This window comes from Diuraphis noxia, unplaced genomic scaffold (genome assembly GCF_037042655.1).
Source record: "Diuraphis noxia isolate RWA-SAM2 unplaced genomic scaffold, SU_Dnox_SAM2 contig0003, whole genome shotgun sequence".
In the NCBI taxonomy this organism is placed as follows: domain Eukaryota; kingdom Metazoa; phylum Arthropoda; class Insecta; order Hemiptera; family Aphididae; genus Diuraphis; species Diuraphis noxia.
The window spans coordinates 56,152,922-56,169,437 of NW_028301713.1; the positions used below are offsets into that span (position 1 = coordinate 56,152,922).

Here is a 16,516-nt window from a genome sequence, read left to right on the forward strand (position 1 = left end):
TTATAAATTACTATACCAAGAAGGCTTTTTTTCTCGAAGAAACACGCAGTCAATATTATTAAATCGACATTATAATGCATTGAGCTATTTTTAAAACCATTGAAAACTCATTTTTTGGTTGGAAGCCTGGGTGTCGACAAACTGGAATAACTTGTGTAAACATCCGTTAACTTGGGGATAATAGCGTCTTAGGTCTATGCGGTCGGGTAGCTTAGTGGTAGAGCAATCGCCCGGCAAGCGAGAGACCTGGGTTCGATTCCCGGTCCGGCGGCTAGATTTTTGACGTTATTTCCCCCGGAGAAGTTAACACTTGCCAGTGGCGTACATAATACATCCTAGTACCTACCTATAGTAGTATCCTACGTGTACATTTAAGTTTTAGCCTATACTTATTACAGTAAATTGATTTGAACTATACTATAATAATCAGTTTATACATAGTGCAAGTGTATACCTAAATATTTAAAAATTTAATTCAGAAATCAAAATTAAAAGGTGCTAAGAACAAATAAAATTAATATTAAGACATTTTTTATTCCTTCTAAATTATTTAAAATAAAAATAAAAATTATACAAATAAGTTTTTTCACTCTTAGTAACAAAGGTGAATGATTAGCACTTGCCCAGAATTTCGAAAAACAAATTGTAGTGTTAACTATGAAATTATGTTTTACTTTATGTGGGTATTGCAATTTATCAGCTAATTTTTTAGTAGGCAAAATATAATAAATAATGGTAATGGGTAATCTAATGGTACCTCATTAAGTCGTATTATTTTTTAATATACTAGTTAGTTGTTCCGATAACAGCATACTTAGTAGATATAAACATTTTGATTAAATTGTGGTAAAAATATCACTCACAGCTGACAGTTCCACTGCCTTCACTTACTTATTAATTGTCTTTATTCTAGTAGATAATTACATTTTTTAACTATAAATATATAACTTATATATATATATATATATATTACTGTATTAATAATAATAATAATAATATAGATAAATTGATAATGCATAATCATTGACCTAATGATAAATATTATTAAGGTTTATGATATTAGAACATTAGTCATTAAATGAATGTGAATAATGGATTTTATGATTTCATTAGAAACAATTTATAATAGAGTGACTGTATATAGTTTGTATGATTGTATTAAGATTTTGTTCAGGTGGTATTAACAACCAAAAACCTATACTCCACCTAGTCCACCTACACCCAGGCGCGAAATTTCAATGAAAAATCTGGGGGTGCTAAAACCCTTCTACTTTTTTTCATCTTATTTTATGGTTACGAAAATCAACTTAAAATGTTAGTTAAAATTTGAAGGTGCTGAATACAAAGTTCGGGTTGCTAAGCCATATCCAAGACTCCCTCAAATTGCCTCTATGACTATATCTGTATTCCTAAAGTAGGACATTTAAACGGAGTGCCACCCAATAAACATTACTTAAAATATGCTCTGATATGTAGAATATCACAAATGACAGAAAAATGTTATACATACAAATTTGATTCATATTAATATTAAGACTTATAGCACACTACTGAAACTAGTAAAGGAAAATTTGATACGTCATTCGTTTAAACTTTGTGCAACAAAAAAAAAAAACAAATTTATGAGTAGGTAGCGTCTTTTTAACACGATTTTATTTATTTTTATTGAAATATAAATTTATCAGACTTTAAAAAGTTTTTATTATGCATTTATTCTAATTCTGATTTTTGAATTTAATACATTGTAGTTTTTTAATTATTAAGCTTTATTTATGTTTTAAGGATTGGTAATATTAATAAATAATATCTCTGAATAATGTCCAAATGGTTTTAAAATAAAATAGTCTTTTTAACATTATAACATTAGCATATTAAATAATATTATCTGTAGTTGAGTTAGTGCCTAGGTACATAAAAAACTCTGAAATTTTTATTAGCATAAAATGTTTAATGGTAGGTATTAATATTAATCAAGTATACTAAATATTTAGAAGCTTAATAATTATAAAATCATTATTTGATCTATATTATTTTTAAACCACCTTTAATAATTTACAGTGGACCGTTATTGAATATTGTCATATTGATGTCATAATTATTTTTCTATACGGCATTTTTGTTGGAATTTCGTAGGCTTGCTAATATGCTATTATAAGTCGTGGAACAATTGCGAAATTAAAAATATTATATTCAATTCAATAGAAAAAAGAGCGAAAAAAAATCTTATAGAGGCGTGTTGCCATCATTACACTTCATTAGTCATTACTGTTTGATTTACGTTATCTCTGATTTATATTTTTTTCTTTTATCAAATTTCTCACAATTAAGTCAACAACGTAGATAATAAAACATCTACAACCGGAGTACCGGACAAACAGACAACAGTCCAACAGGAAACAGCCTACAGAAAAATAAAGATAATATTTTTTAGTCATAAATCATAACTCATTAGTCATTAGTCATTTACCAATATTATTTTATAATAATTGATTTATAATGTATAATGTACATCAATGCAACATGTCCTTACGTTTTGATTTTTTTTGAGTATTATTTGCTTATATTACAATATATATAATATTAGGTACTACACGGTTTTGAGTAATTTTGATCGCAGGCAATATCTATTCTACAAGGCTGAAAATTGTAACTTGTAACTTGCAACAGGCCACTTATTTTGATCATAATTATTTGTGTTCATCAGTTGACGCTTCTCTCACCTTTTACATCTTATCACCCGACGTTTACTTGTTATTATTGTTGTTGTTTCCGCGTGTGAACCGTGAGTGCGCGTCGTTCGTGACCGAGTACTGCGTTAGCGACGACGCACTAACGAAATATAATTTCTGTATCGCTCACTGACAGTGCGACACTGCGACGGCCGCATTTCGAGTTTCTGTGGTCGGTACTTCGAGTTCATTCAGTGATTCAGAACGGCACAGGTTAGACTAGCTTCAGCACTGTGATTGAGGTCCGGTGCTCCAATTTTTAATTTGCTAAACGTCTCTCACGGACGAAAGCGGTCAGCGCCGACTTTTAGGGCAGACTCTCGGTACCCGCTTTTTCGATCGTTGTTGCAGTTGCGAGGGCCGTTTGAATGGAAATTTGAAGATCAAATTCGGTACGATGACGACCACCTCTCTGAAACGACAACGCGAACCCGATGACGATTTCGTCGTCGTCTCTGCATGCTCGTCCACTGACTCTGCTGAGTCTGCAGATACTATGACCACCAGCTCTAACAATACCGCTTCTACCACTATCCTGGACTTACCCACCGAATTGATTGAGTACATTTGTTGCTTTGACTCGTTGAAATTGATTGACGTTTTTAATCTTGCTGTTTCGCATTCCAAACTCAACAACTGCTTGTTCCACGAACGAAACTCTAGCCTTTGGAAATCCAAATTCATACAAAAGTACCCATACTTTTTTAATGTACTTTTTTTTACTTACCTAGTTACAACAGATATTTTGTTTGTGTTAGATACGGTTTGTTGGACAATGAGGAATATGAAGTTGTTATCGACGAACAAAACACTTGGAAGGACGAGATCATGTTGCGTAAAAGTTTGGATAAAGCTGTACCTGCTGAAATTATACAAATGCCCTGCAAGTACATGAAGTTTAAGAATGTACCGTATCATATGTATCCGTTTAGTCAATATTTGAACTCAAAAAATGAAGGCCATAGATATTATATACTATCAGCAACTGCAGCTTATTATAAGCAACTACAACAGAGTAGTGAATGGTATTTTTGATGGTCTAAGTAAAGTAGAATAATGTTTAACTTACCAAAATTTATTTTTATCCCTTTCAGTGGTAATTCAAATTATGATCTAATGTACATGACACATCAATTTCTTATTTACTCGTGTCAAGTGTATTTTGGTTATAAGTTAACTAATTTCTTAAATTTACCACCTGCAGAACAAATTGTTGAAAAAGGATTTTACTTACTTGGACGTTGGTGGTGTCCTACGGTTAACATACCATATCGTGATATAAGTAAGTCTACACTAAAAAAAAAAAAATATTTTAATAGATTTATAATGAATGGTGATAATTATGTTACTTATATTTTTGACAGACAAAAGTTTGAATAACATAGCTATTGATGTGTGTAATCGCATTCGTATAGTAAACCCAGATCATCCTCTATTCGAGCATGAAAACTGTTTGAAGCGAGTGGTTGAACGTGCAAAATTCAATCTTGATCATGATTTATTTGATGAGACCAACACAATGTTTATACTTGATAACATAAGACAAACCATATTTTCAGAAAATCAACGGGTTTGTTATTGTAACCATGACTTAAATTGTTTCTTGTTGCAACAGGTATATATTTTCATCTAAATGATTTCATTATTCATAATTAATTATGATGCAATGAATTTAATCTAGGTAATTGATCGAAGAAAAGGTTCTGTATTTTTGCTATGTGTGATATTCGAATCAGTAGCTAGACGATTAGGAGTAAAAGTTCGTTTAACTGCAACATCTGTTCACAATTTTGTATCTTGGTCATCTTCATGGCCGGGAAACAAACGTAAGAACCCTACATGCTACTTGGTAGATATTGCTGGTGGTGGTCTCATGCGAAAGGCTACAGTTTGTCCAGTTTCAAGAAAATTGCCAGAACATTATAATGGAAATTCTGTTATCGATGTAAGTACATCTAATTTACAAAAATATTTTTTGACTCAAAGCTTAATACTCATACTTGTACCTAACTCGTCATAGTAAAAAAAAATTCATTGTATAAACAAATGCTTTAGTACAATTTGAATTTTTACATCTTGTATGTATTGATGTATGATTAAGTATCATTTTTGCTATCATTATTATGTATACAGAATGTACCTATATTATAATTTTAAGATATTATTTTGGTTTATAATACTCAATCTCCTGAATCAGCAGTATTCAGGTACGGCTCAAACAAAAATAGTACACTAGGTAAAACCTAATTTTGCTGCCTCTAAAAAAAAAATCGAGCTCTAATTTAAACTTAGCCCCTCCCCCTATTTTTTATGTGACATTGGTACCTACATGAAAAATATTTTTATTTTTTGTTTTAAAGAAATAACAAGTAGTGTTGGAACTATTGGGTTATTTTTATATAATAAATTCATTAGGTAGGTACACATATTTACATTTTAAGAATTCATAATATAATCAAATATTTATTGTTTATAAAATATTTTTGATATTTGGTCATTTAATCTTTATTTGAACCTTAGTTTTATAAATATATACAATATGCCGATAGTATTTTACTTTCTTAAGAAATCAACTAAATTTCAATTTTGTGTCAGATATTTTGCTTGTGTTTGCCATCAAGAATCGAGCACGAGTCACAATGAAATAAAAGTTAGATACAAATCAAACGAAAATACAATATACAAAATGCTGCTGATGCGATAAAAATATAAAACAAAACCATAACATGATTTGGCATGTCAAAACTGGAAAGCGAGTGCGTTCAATGCGTTATCGCATCGGCCATACTTTCCGGACAAGTCTGAACTTAAAAAAAAAAACAGTTTTGTTTTTCATCGCATCGGCCTTACGAATATTGACACAACATTATAAATATTTTATTATGTATTTATAATCATTATATAATATTTTTTTAAGTATTTCATTGTAACTATAGGTAACTTGGTTTTTAAAATTAAATTAAATTAAAATTTTTAAAATTCCGCCCCTGTTAAAGTGCTGCTCTAGGCAGGTGCCTAGCTCGCCTATACCTTGAGCCGGCCCTGGCAGTATTTTAAAATATTCATTTATTCATTAAGTCTATTGAAAATTGTCATTATTGATCTATTTTAATTAAGAACTGTACTCGACTACCGACTTATGCACAGGGACCTAAAATAACTAAAACGCAGGTATATAGATAGTTGACTTACTCACTGCGGCTGACAAACATGTCTGGTTTGACCAACAAAAACTAGTCATTACACAGTACGGGTTTAACTCAAATAAAGGATATTAACTATTCATTGGTAATGAGAGTTTGAAAGATTGTGGCAGTTTTTACCTTTAAGTAGATACGATAGAAAACTTCAAACAATAAAACTGTTCAGAATTAGAGAAAAAATTAATTTTAAATTTTAACATCTTAAAAGTTTGAATAGCGTATAGTGTTAAACAAAGTCATACTTGAATATTCGAGTTAAATTAAAAAAGTTCATTGAAATTAAAATTTATAAATGTTTAAAAGTTTTAGTAAGATTCAAGTTTAAGAAAAAAATTTCCAAAAAATCTATAAAATTTAATACAAGCTTAATTATAAGTTGTACTTATTGTAATAAAAAATTTTTAGTCATAATTTGTGTTTATAAGCATTTAAAGTTCAATTGTTTACGAAATATGTCAAAATCGTGAACATTTGCATAGAATTATGAAGTTGAAAATTCATAAAATTGATGTGATTTATTTATTTATTTAACCCAACACAAGGTTGTCCAAACATTATTTGAGCGTATAAAAATATATTATAATTTAAATATAGGTAATATAATATATCTTAGACTAACAAATCATCTCTACTCAGAATGATTTTTCGTGTACAATGATACGTGTCATTGCATTCAATTTTAACACATCCATTGTAACACCTAACCTAACCTACTATACACCAGAGCGATACCCACTTACCCACTTTTTTAAATTTGATCTTGATTATTATTTTTCTGTATGTGTTTTATGTATTTTTAATTAGTCATTAGAATATTTATTTTATAATATAATATAAATTATAGATACATTTAAAATTATACAAAACTAATATAAATAACCTAACTAATTTTACAATTCTAAAAAATGTCAAAACTTCATGGACTGTTAGATACTGTTTATGTATTATGTGTATGGATTTATTGTTAGTACATTATTTTAAGGATAGAAAGACCTCTTACCCTCATGATTTAAAAAATAATATTTACTTCTTTTTTACCCTTACAAAAGCAGTGCTATCTACCAAGTTCTGAATTCAGCAAATGTTGTTTTGGATATTTCAAAATTTATAACACAAATGTAGGCATTGTATATATGAGGTCCTGCATCACTTAAATAGGCAGTTTATAAATATGCATAGGTTAAATTTAGATGCACCACAAAGTTTTAATTTTATAAATTTTAGTTCCCCAAGTAATGTCTTTAAATTAGAAAACTTTTTTAAAACTATACTTAATATTTGTAACTTTAAAAATCTCTAGAACTGTCAATCAAAATTTATTTTAACTAGCTTAATATATTTCAGAAATTTTTGAAATTTTTTATTTTATCTTACTTATATTTTGTTTTATACCAATTTAAAATTAAATCATCCAATTGCGTGAGTTTGCGCGATTGTTTTAAAAATTTATATTAAAATAACTGTTTCTGACTGTCTGACTGTACTTATACATACTGAACTACCAAATAATATGTTATTACTAATTATATATGTAATATGTAATATTAATTATTATTTTTCGATAAAAACAATTATGTAAAGAAAATTAAGTTTACTGAAGGATATATATAGAACATGTATGTATATATATTTTTTTAGTTGTTTTGGACCTTTAGTAAAACTGTGGAACAGCTCACTATTGAAAATATGGCTACGTATAAATATGTGTTGGATTTCCAAAAACTCTTAAAACCTGATGATTCCGAGGTTGAAATTAAATGTCAGAAATTCCATCAGTATTATGACTATTGTCGATGTCCCTTACTCAGAAATCCATCTAATCCTTACGTGAGTATTCTACTATTTTGCAATACTTTACATTATCATTTTACATTACTATCAGATACATTTATAATTTGTATTTCTCAAAATCATTATAATTTAACTATTTTCAGGCTCCAAACCATGTAGATGAAAAGAACATTATGTACACAGATGTAAGTCATAAAACTTATTGTATATTTTGATGGCTGAAATATTTAACATAAAACTTCTTTTAACAATTAGTGGCAAGAAATTTTCCCTTTAGTACCTAAAAAACGTGGTGAGATTCATGATCCAAAATATTCGATTGGCATGATGATTGATACCATTACGATGGGTAATGGCTCTTGTTCAAGTATAGTGACTAAACGTGGTGTTGTTGTGGGCTGGACAAGAGTGCCCAGTAACAATCCATTGCCAAATCCAACTGTTTACCATGTGCTCATCAGACCTGATCATTATTTCAGTACAGCCAAATATCAAAACCCTGTTATCAAAGCTATATGGGAAGGCAGATATGGTATGTTAGAAGTTAGAATTGATTTTGATTATTAGCTGTAAATAATTTTTTTAAAGAATTAATGTTTTTCTCAGATTTCAATACCTAAATAAAGAGTTTCATTATTTAAAAACAAACATTAATCATAATGATTTTTCATGTATTGTTTAAATTAACTAATTCTTAATTTTAATTATTTAATGAGTTAGGTTACTCAGATTATAATATAGGTGAGCTCAAAGCAAAAAGGTTTTATTGAAACAATATGAAATTTTATATGAAAATCTATTAAGCATATATTTTTCCTTTAATAATCGACTAGCAGAAAAATTATTTTTGTAGTTTGTAGTCTATCACTAATATTAATATTAATAATAAATTAAAAGTGTAAAATTATCTAAAAGTGAGTGTTTCACATTAGATAAGTTATTAAATTTCACATATAGCTAGATCATATTTTTCAAAATGGCTTGAGTATACAAATTATAAAAATTGAGCAAAAATATACCAAATCAAAGAAAATTAAGTTGTTGACTTTGTTAGAATAATACCTAGTTATGCTAAAGATTTGAACATACTACATACATCATACAAATCATATGATTTAATCAACATAAATTATTGAAACATTTTAAGAGAATCCATAAATATTTTATTATCAGAGGAGCTTTGAAAAAATGTATTAATTGAAATTTTATAACTAGAGGATTATGAAATTTTACCTGTTTCCAAAAATTGAGACATCACTCTATTAATATAACATGTACAATAGTATATGAATACTCAATTCCATAGCTTTGTAGCTCCTATAGCCAGAATTTTTCATTATCTTGGGAGCAACATCTTATGTTAATATTATCATGTACTGTGAACATATAAATCATTTTTTAAATATAATAGAAAATAGGTACTAAGTAGATTGACATAAAAAAAATCCCAAGAAAAATTAAATTGTATCATTTAGTGTTTTTCTAATATAACTATTATTCTTACAAAGTTAACAACCTAATTTGCTTGAACTTGGTTGATTTTCACTCAAAATTAAAGTATTTAAAAAAAAAAAATTATCCAAAGAATATGATCAAAGAAATACCATCTTGAGAAGTTAAAAAATTTGATTGCATAAAAATTGCTTTTTTAATTTTTAAAACAAAAAAATTGAATCTTCTACCATTCCATTAAAATTTCCATACTTCAGCTGTAAAAAAAACCATATTCAAATATATTTATCTATCTTAGAGAACCGGGATTTCTGAGAAGTATTATATACCATACATTTAATTGGTTTTGAGTTTATTAGTACCTACTTGCAGACCCATTTTCAGGATTTATTATTGGGAGGGATATGAACATTTGTTAAAAAGTGAATAGATGAGGGTGGATTAATGTTATTGTTAACTGATGCACAATAATGTGTAGGATACAGAATTTTAAATTTCTCCCATAAACATTATTAAGCTTATAATAATTCAACTTTACCTAGTTAAATCATATTATACTCTTCTTGTGAAAATTTATACTTTTTACTATTTTTAAAGAAATATTTGATCAATGGTACATTTTTATCATCATTTTTTAATAAACAACAAGTATAGTATTAGTGTATTAATAATGCAATTCAAAAAAATAATTTTTACACTATTTATAAATATAATTAAACATCTTTGGCTGCTAATAGTTATGTCTTGTGTTATTTTAATGTGATACAATAAATTGTTTGTATTACAGAAAACCTCGATTATCCAAACCTTTGTCATACAAATCCTTTATTATCAGAACAATAATTAGCGGACCCGAACGTGAAAACTCATATCCGTGCGGTCAGCTAATGGGTGGACTGGTTTATCGAATCTATCATAACTACTGTTTTTGACTTATTATTAGAGGCGATTCTCCATTTTCCACCAAAACCGTACCCTTCTCTTTTCAACAAAATTTTTAATAAGTCAATTTTCTTTATGACCAAATAAAAATAGGTCGATTCCCTTTTCGACCAAAACAAATATTTTTATAATAAATAATAAAATAATGATATACAATTTTCGTCAAAATTATTAAGTTTAATGCTAATATATAGGTATTTTTATATTTTAAATAATTTTATTTATTTAATTTCATAACATTTTATACAACATAAAATAATTTTAATTAAACGATAAAGTAATGAAAATGCCGTTTGATGATTTCTAATAATGTAATGTATTTCTGATAATCTAATGTATGTAATTCTAATAAAATATGAATAATAATAATAAATATTTTATTGTAAATATAATCAATAATTTATACATATTTTTAATTTTATATTTCTAATATTTGAACTTTAGCGTATCTGAACTAGGTGCGGTCCCAATTAGTTAGGATAAACGAGGTTCTACTATATTCTATTTATCAACTTGTTCTAAATAATATTTTTTGTATTAACTTGATGCTTTGTTGCTATAAAGTATAATCTATACACATTTGTAATAGGTATAGTTTCTGAACCATAACAACAAATTTGTTACAGAAAAATTGCAACGACAACTAAAACCATACGATTACAGTTTCAAGAACATTGGCAAGTTTTTCACACATTACAGTCATGAATTGTGCGCTTTTGTGCCAATTAGTGATTTGGCGAAACTTTATCCTGATGATTTATCATACACTATCAGTAAATCAATGAACATTGACAGCAAAGTCAAACAGTTTACAGGTTCACATGTTGTTCCTAAGTATTAATGTTTTTTTTTTTTTTTTTACAAATGCTGATGTATTTTTTACTTATTTATTGTCTTATTCTCATTATTATCAAATTATACATTGTTAAAATATAGCTACTAGTTTGTAACAACTTTATGTTGGAAAAATATTATAGGGCATAGATAACACTCTACAACCTTATCTGTCAGGCACATACTGTTTATTCTCTATTATCAGTGTTGCTTATTGTGTTAACTTAACGCATGAAAATAACAAAATCCTACCTAGTCCTCAATACATATAATCTATAATAATAAATGTTTTATTTTAGCCCTACTGAGAATTTTGGTTAATTTATTTCAATTTTTAGAAATTATTATGCATTTTAACATAAGCTTCTACCACGTCAAGAGTACAATGTTGGCTACTGCTTTCCTTTAACTATGATTAAAGAAAGGAAATATTAAAAATTAAAGCTCTATAAAAATTCTTGAAAATCATAATGAAAACGTTCCTTTATTGATGTTTACAAATATATTAAACATTTAAATAATTATAATTTAGAATATTAATCATTGTGACACTTACACATCTGACAATATTATCAAATATACATTATTGTAACTGAAATGATTCAAAAAAAATAATATATTATCATATCCTGGCTATTATTTATAAAGGTAAATAAAATTACATAAATTATTTAACAAAAAAAATTAAAAAAAATCCAGAATAAATCTTAACACAACACAACATAATACATATTAATATATTATGTTATTTTTTTTTAAACTATCCCACGTCTATAATAGTTTGAAAGGGAAAATTGATTTCTTTGAATATGGTGGTTGCACTTTCTTTAAACAATGAATACTTAAAAAGATACAAAAAATGTAATATGTTTAAGACATAGTAGTTATTAGTTAATAATGTACAAATAATATTTGAGTTCTTAAAATAACAACTAAACTATAAAAAAATGTATGGTTGAGATATATATATTATATACAATTAAGAACTAATTAATCGAATGATAATATAACAGAAAAATGTTTTATAAACAGCCATAAATCAAATTAATCTTCTTTGTTATAATTGAGAAACTGTTTGAGCATAGTTGGTACTGGTAACAGATCAATTTTACCCTTCAAAAGTTTACTCAATTCGTTTTCTTTGCGTTCGCTCAGAAAGCGGTATAATAACAATTCTCTAGCAACTTCACTGTCAGTATCGCTGTCATGGATACCATCAGTATTAAACAAAGAGTTATAGATTCCACCAAAATCATCATGTCTTAAACCATTGTGATCATTTTCTTCAGATGATACCCAGCTATCAGAATCATCAAGGTTGTGATCATCATCAGGCTCTGATGCATCACTAGATATAGTCTCCCATAAATCACTACTGCTATTAGTAGATTGGCTGTTTAAGAAGTGTTTGACTGTAGGTGAGTTCATTTTCATTCTTTTTGTGTTTTCTGCGTTTTCTGCAAAAGTTTTATTTTGGTCAGAACATCCAGCTTCTGACGATTTTCTTTTGGTTTCTGATTCAGTTTTCTGATGTAAATTTTTATCACATTCTTCATCACCATCACTATCATCGTCGTTGCTATCATCATCATTATCTTCTTCAATAGTCTCATTTCCTGATGTTGAACCCCCATCTGATATTGCCTCATCTAAACCAGCGAATGTATCTACTATGTTTCGTAAACTTATTATTCCCCTATTAATTTCAACAGGGCCATATTGTAAGCGAACAATTTGACTTAACGAATTGGCATTAAAAAATTTTTCATCATAACTAGTATTAGGTTTACATTTAGTGCGCATTTGCAAGCCAGGATGACTTTCATTCAAGCAATCTCGTATGGATGTACGAATATTTGATCTGCATAGCTCTTGTAAAGTTATTGGTTCAACGGTAGCTGAAAAACAACAACAATTTGATATTTATTTATTCTCAATTTACAATAATATAAAAAACTTACGAAACTTTGCGACTTTCATAATACTACATTTATCTGGCACAACAAGATCTGTAAATGATACTTCCAAAACTTCAATTGTTTTCCATAAGTATTCACTTTTTCTTATTACTTTCACAAGGAACCCTTCCAATGGCATAACTAATACACCGCCAATCTAAATATAGATGAGAAAAGTTTATTTTATTATTTAAGATTTACTTTTGAATAAAACAGTACTTTAATAAGGGCCTTCATAAATGAACTTTCTGCAGGTGGTACTCCAGCTCCACAATAAACTCTATCATAGTAACCCACTGACAACAGTTCACAAGCATTTCCTATAAATACAATAACATTTTAAAAATATTCATATAAGTTATAAACATCTACGGTATGTCAATATTGACATAAGTTAATGATAATAATAATGATATATTATAATAATTAATATTTAATAGGTTTAGGTTAGGTTTTTGCCAAAATTCAGTTAAACCTACCATATAAGTACTGTAGAAGAGAAAGTAACCTAGTGGCACATTAAATACATCAATATCTCTGAACAAACATCAAACAAAATATTTTGAGAAATACATAATGGTTATGATATGACGTGGGAAATTTGGGTAAGATACATCAAAGCTCTGTCATTTGAATGCAGAAGCAAATTGTGTAATTTCATAGCACAGAGTAGTGCAATGTGGAATATTATATCAATATACGTGCAGTATTGGGGAGTAACTTAACTCAAGTTACAAGTTACTGTAACGAAGTAACTTTTTAAGTAATTTGTTAGTAATTCAACAACAAATTACTACAAGTAATTTATTAGTAATTTAAATTACTTTTTGGTAGTAATATTACAAAAATACTTGTTATTTTTTCTTTCTTTTAATATCATCAAAAATTATTGATATATTATGTATCAATGTATAATATATATTATACATTATATATATATATATATATATATACACATATTATGTGAATATCATAACACAATATCATAAAAGTAACTTTTACTGTTAATAAGTTACTTCTTAACTCAAAGTAATGTAACTTGACTTCTGCCCATAAAAAGTATCTTAGTTACAATTTTGAAAAGGAATTAGTAATCTAATTTAATTACCAAAAAAAATTACTTCCCAAACACTGTATATGTACATAATAATATATCCTTAGAAATATTAAGTGACAAAAACAATAAATTATCATTTAAGAGAAAGCCACACCAGTATATGTTGTCTCAGTCTTACAAATTAGTAATATAGCAAATTAGATAGTTCCCGTCTTATTCTATTAGCTTAAAAATTTAAGTGAATATAACTATTATGAAGCTTGATGGTAAGAACATCTATCTTTTTGTTGAAAGTTTTTTTTATAATAGTTAAATTCTGTTTGATATGAGTTATGCAAGTATAATAAAACAAATGTGGGTGTTTTCAAACCATTGACCTGTTGGACAACAAGGAAAACTCGAAAACAATTTTCGAGGTCTGTTAAATTTATTTAAGTTATTTTATAAAATAGATTTTTATGAAGTTATAGCCAAAATAAATAAATTTTAAAATTTAAAAGAAAATAATTTTCAGACTTTTTCACAATATCTTTATTTTTTATAAGTACTTATTTTATAATCATTAATAAATTATACTATACCTTCGATGAATACTGGTTCACAAAATTCAAAATAATCAATTGCTGCAGATTTTAGTTTAAATTCTTCCAACTTCTGGTATGCAATATTTACTGAAGAACCATGAATTTCAATACCATGATTAACACCATTAACACCTATAAAAATAAGGGAAAATGTTGAAACTCAATCTAAACTCTAAAGAGTATAAATGGATAGGTAATAAGTAGTACAATAAATATTAAGAACTTACCCAATAAAAGACCAGCTAGAGTACTAAAATATCCTATTCCAGAACCAATGTTTAAAAATTTATCACCCTTGTGGAGATCCAAACATTCTAAAACAGTAGCATAAACACTTGGAGCAGACAAATGAATATCCCCAGATTGCCAAGCAGTATCTCTATAAGCGTTTAGTTTATGATCATCAGTAAAATATAATCCTCGATCAACACATCTGAACACTTTTTCCACATTAATTGTGTGTATATACTCTCTCTTAATTAATGAATTAATAAGCTCATCATTGCTGTTGTCATTGCGATTTGTACTTATAAATTGACCCATCTTTATTGATTATTAAGCAAACGATATGTATGTTGATATCAACTGTAAACCAAAAAACAAATCCATGTTAAAGCTAAGTAGTGAAGTTATAAAATTGATTGATATCAAAATGGTGCAAAATATTTAAGAAAGCAATTTATACATTTAGTTAAGACAGGTACCTATGACAAATAAGTCAATAAAATTCAATTTAAAATTTTAAGAAAAAATAACATAGTTACTATTAATATAAATGTATTATACAGTGCATATTATTATGTACATTAAAATATGTAATTATTCTGACATACCTTATTGTCTAAAAAAAATATAAGAACCTATGGATTAATATATGTTAATGTGTACTTATTGCCATTGGTTTTCTTTTTCGCAGAAAAATATATAGATTTAGGAAAACCGCCGACAACAGGTGCATAAAACATGATCATGTTTATTATCTGCCACCACATAGCCACATAGGTAGGTAGACCATTTTAAATAAATATTACAATATCCATACCTATCATTCGTAGTTCAGGTTTTTGCGTGCCAATTTATCGTCAACGTCTTGAAATCTCACAAGAGACAAAACGCATAAACGAAATGATAAAAATTACGCAACAACACAAAACGCCGGTAAGTAACTTTTTCTATTAATACTAAATAATCAGAAATTCAAAATAACATATTAACACTATTAATAGTGATATTTATTACCTTTATTATTTATACTGTGATGGCTAGTCTATTCGGCAGTGTAGCGCTATCGTTAGCGTCAATAATAACTGTTGTTGTTTTTGTTACATATTATTCTTATTGATATATTCAACGTCGTCTAATGATGATAAAAGACTGTGTTCACATCACATCATAATCGAAACGGGATATATTGCTGGCTGTTAATGTCTTAACTATTCTCAAAGAAAAATCGATGAACCCATTTGACGCAGGCAAGACAATAATAAAGGCATGAAACAGTTTAAATTGCTTTAAAAGTATTCTACTATTTATATGTTTGCATCTACAAATCTTTATACACTGTACAGTACGTCAGTATTCTCAGAAATTCGGCAATTTGGTATGAGGTATGGGTATGACAGAAGATTACTGTAGACGTCGTGATTCAAGACCGAAAAGTCCGCATACTAAAGTACAACACATTCAGCTGATCGACGACAAGTCGTCAAAACGGTCGAATGGTCCACGGACAATGCCCAATACGCAAGACAATTTTGTTGTCCCAAAAAAAAACATATCACCACACAGGTTGGTCACCGAAAAATCCGCTATGCAATGCAAGCGTGCATCAAATCGATGATAAATTAATGTACAGAAAATCTTCTATACCTAAAGGCCTTGTTAATCTATGTCGTGGACTCGTTGGCTCAGGTAAATTCTGTTTTAGGATTGATTCTGGCGGTGGACGGTGGTACACCTGCAGTTG

General features: G+C 28.1%; 2 protein-coding genes and 1 non-coding gene across 5 annotated transcripts; 2 read left to right on the forward strand and 1 right to left on the reverse strand.

Moving 5' to 3' along the window:
• Positions 1–200: 200 nt before the first annotated feature.
• On the forward strand, positions 201–273 carry TRNAA-GGC (transfer RNA alanine (anticodon GGC)). The gene has a single exon. It is a non-coding gene; the product is annotated as a tRNA-Ala (tRNA).
• Positions 274–2,443: 2,170 nt separating this feature from the next.
• Positions 2,444–11,262, forward strand: LOC107174062 (F-box only protein 21-like). Its single transcript, XM_015524869.2, has 9 exons — positions 2,444–3,419; positions 3,488–3,754; positions 3,824–4,011; positions 4,094–4,344; positions 4,411–4,674; positions 7,571–7,759; positions 7,867–7,908; positions 7,979–8,255; positions 10,744–11,262. The coding sequence occupies exons 1-9, from the start codon at positions 3,127–3,129 to the stop codon at positions 10,956–10,958; spliced, it is 1,986 nt and encodes a 661-aa protein (XP_015380355.1). The 5' UTR covers positions 2,444–3,126; the 3' UTR covers positions 10,959–11,262.
• Positions 11,263–11,416: 154 nt separating this feature from the next.
• Positions 11,417–16,298, reverse strand: LOC107174063 (protein-L-isoaspartate O-methyltransferase domain-containing protein 1-like). 3 transcript variants are annotated; one of them, XM_089222487.1, is made up of 7 exons: positions 15,790–16,298; positions 15,593–15,731; positions 14,778–15,135; positions 14,548–14,682; positions 13,129–13,229; positions 12,913–13,066; positions 11,417–12,849 (listed from the first exon to the last, which is right to left on the reverse strand). In XM_089222487.1, exons 3-7 carry the CDS (start codon positions 15,091–15,093, stop codon positions 11,996–11,998), a joined length of 1,560 nt encoding a protein of 519 aa, XP_089078613.1. In that variant the 5' UTR covers positions 15,094–15,135; positions 15,593–15,731; positions 15,790–16,298; the 3' UTR covers positions 11,417–11,995. The 3 variants fall into 3 exon arrangements, with proteins under 3 accessions (XP_089078613.1, XP_015380356.1, XP_015380358.1); XM_015524870.2 differs by lacking the exon at positions 15,593–15,731 and having other exon boundaries at positions 15,790–16,293; XM_015524872.2 differs by lacking the exons at positions 15,593–15,731; positions 15,790–16,298 and adding an exon at positions 15,384–15,407.
• Between the last annotated feature and the right edge of the window lie 218 nt (positions 16,299–16,516).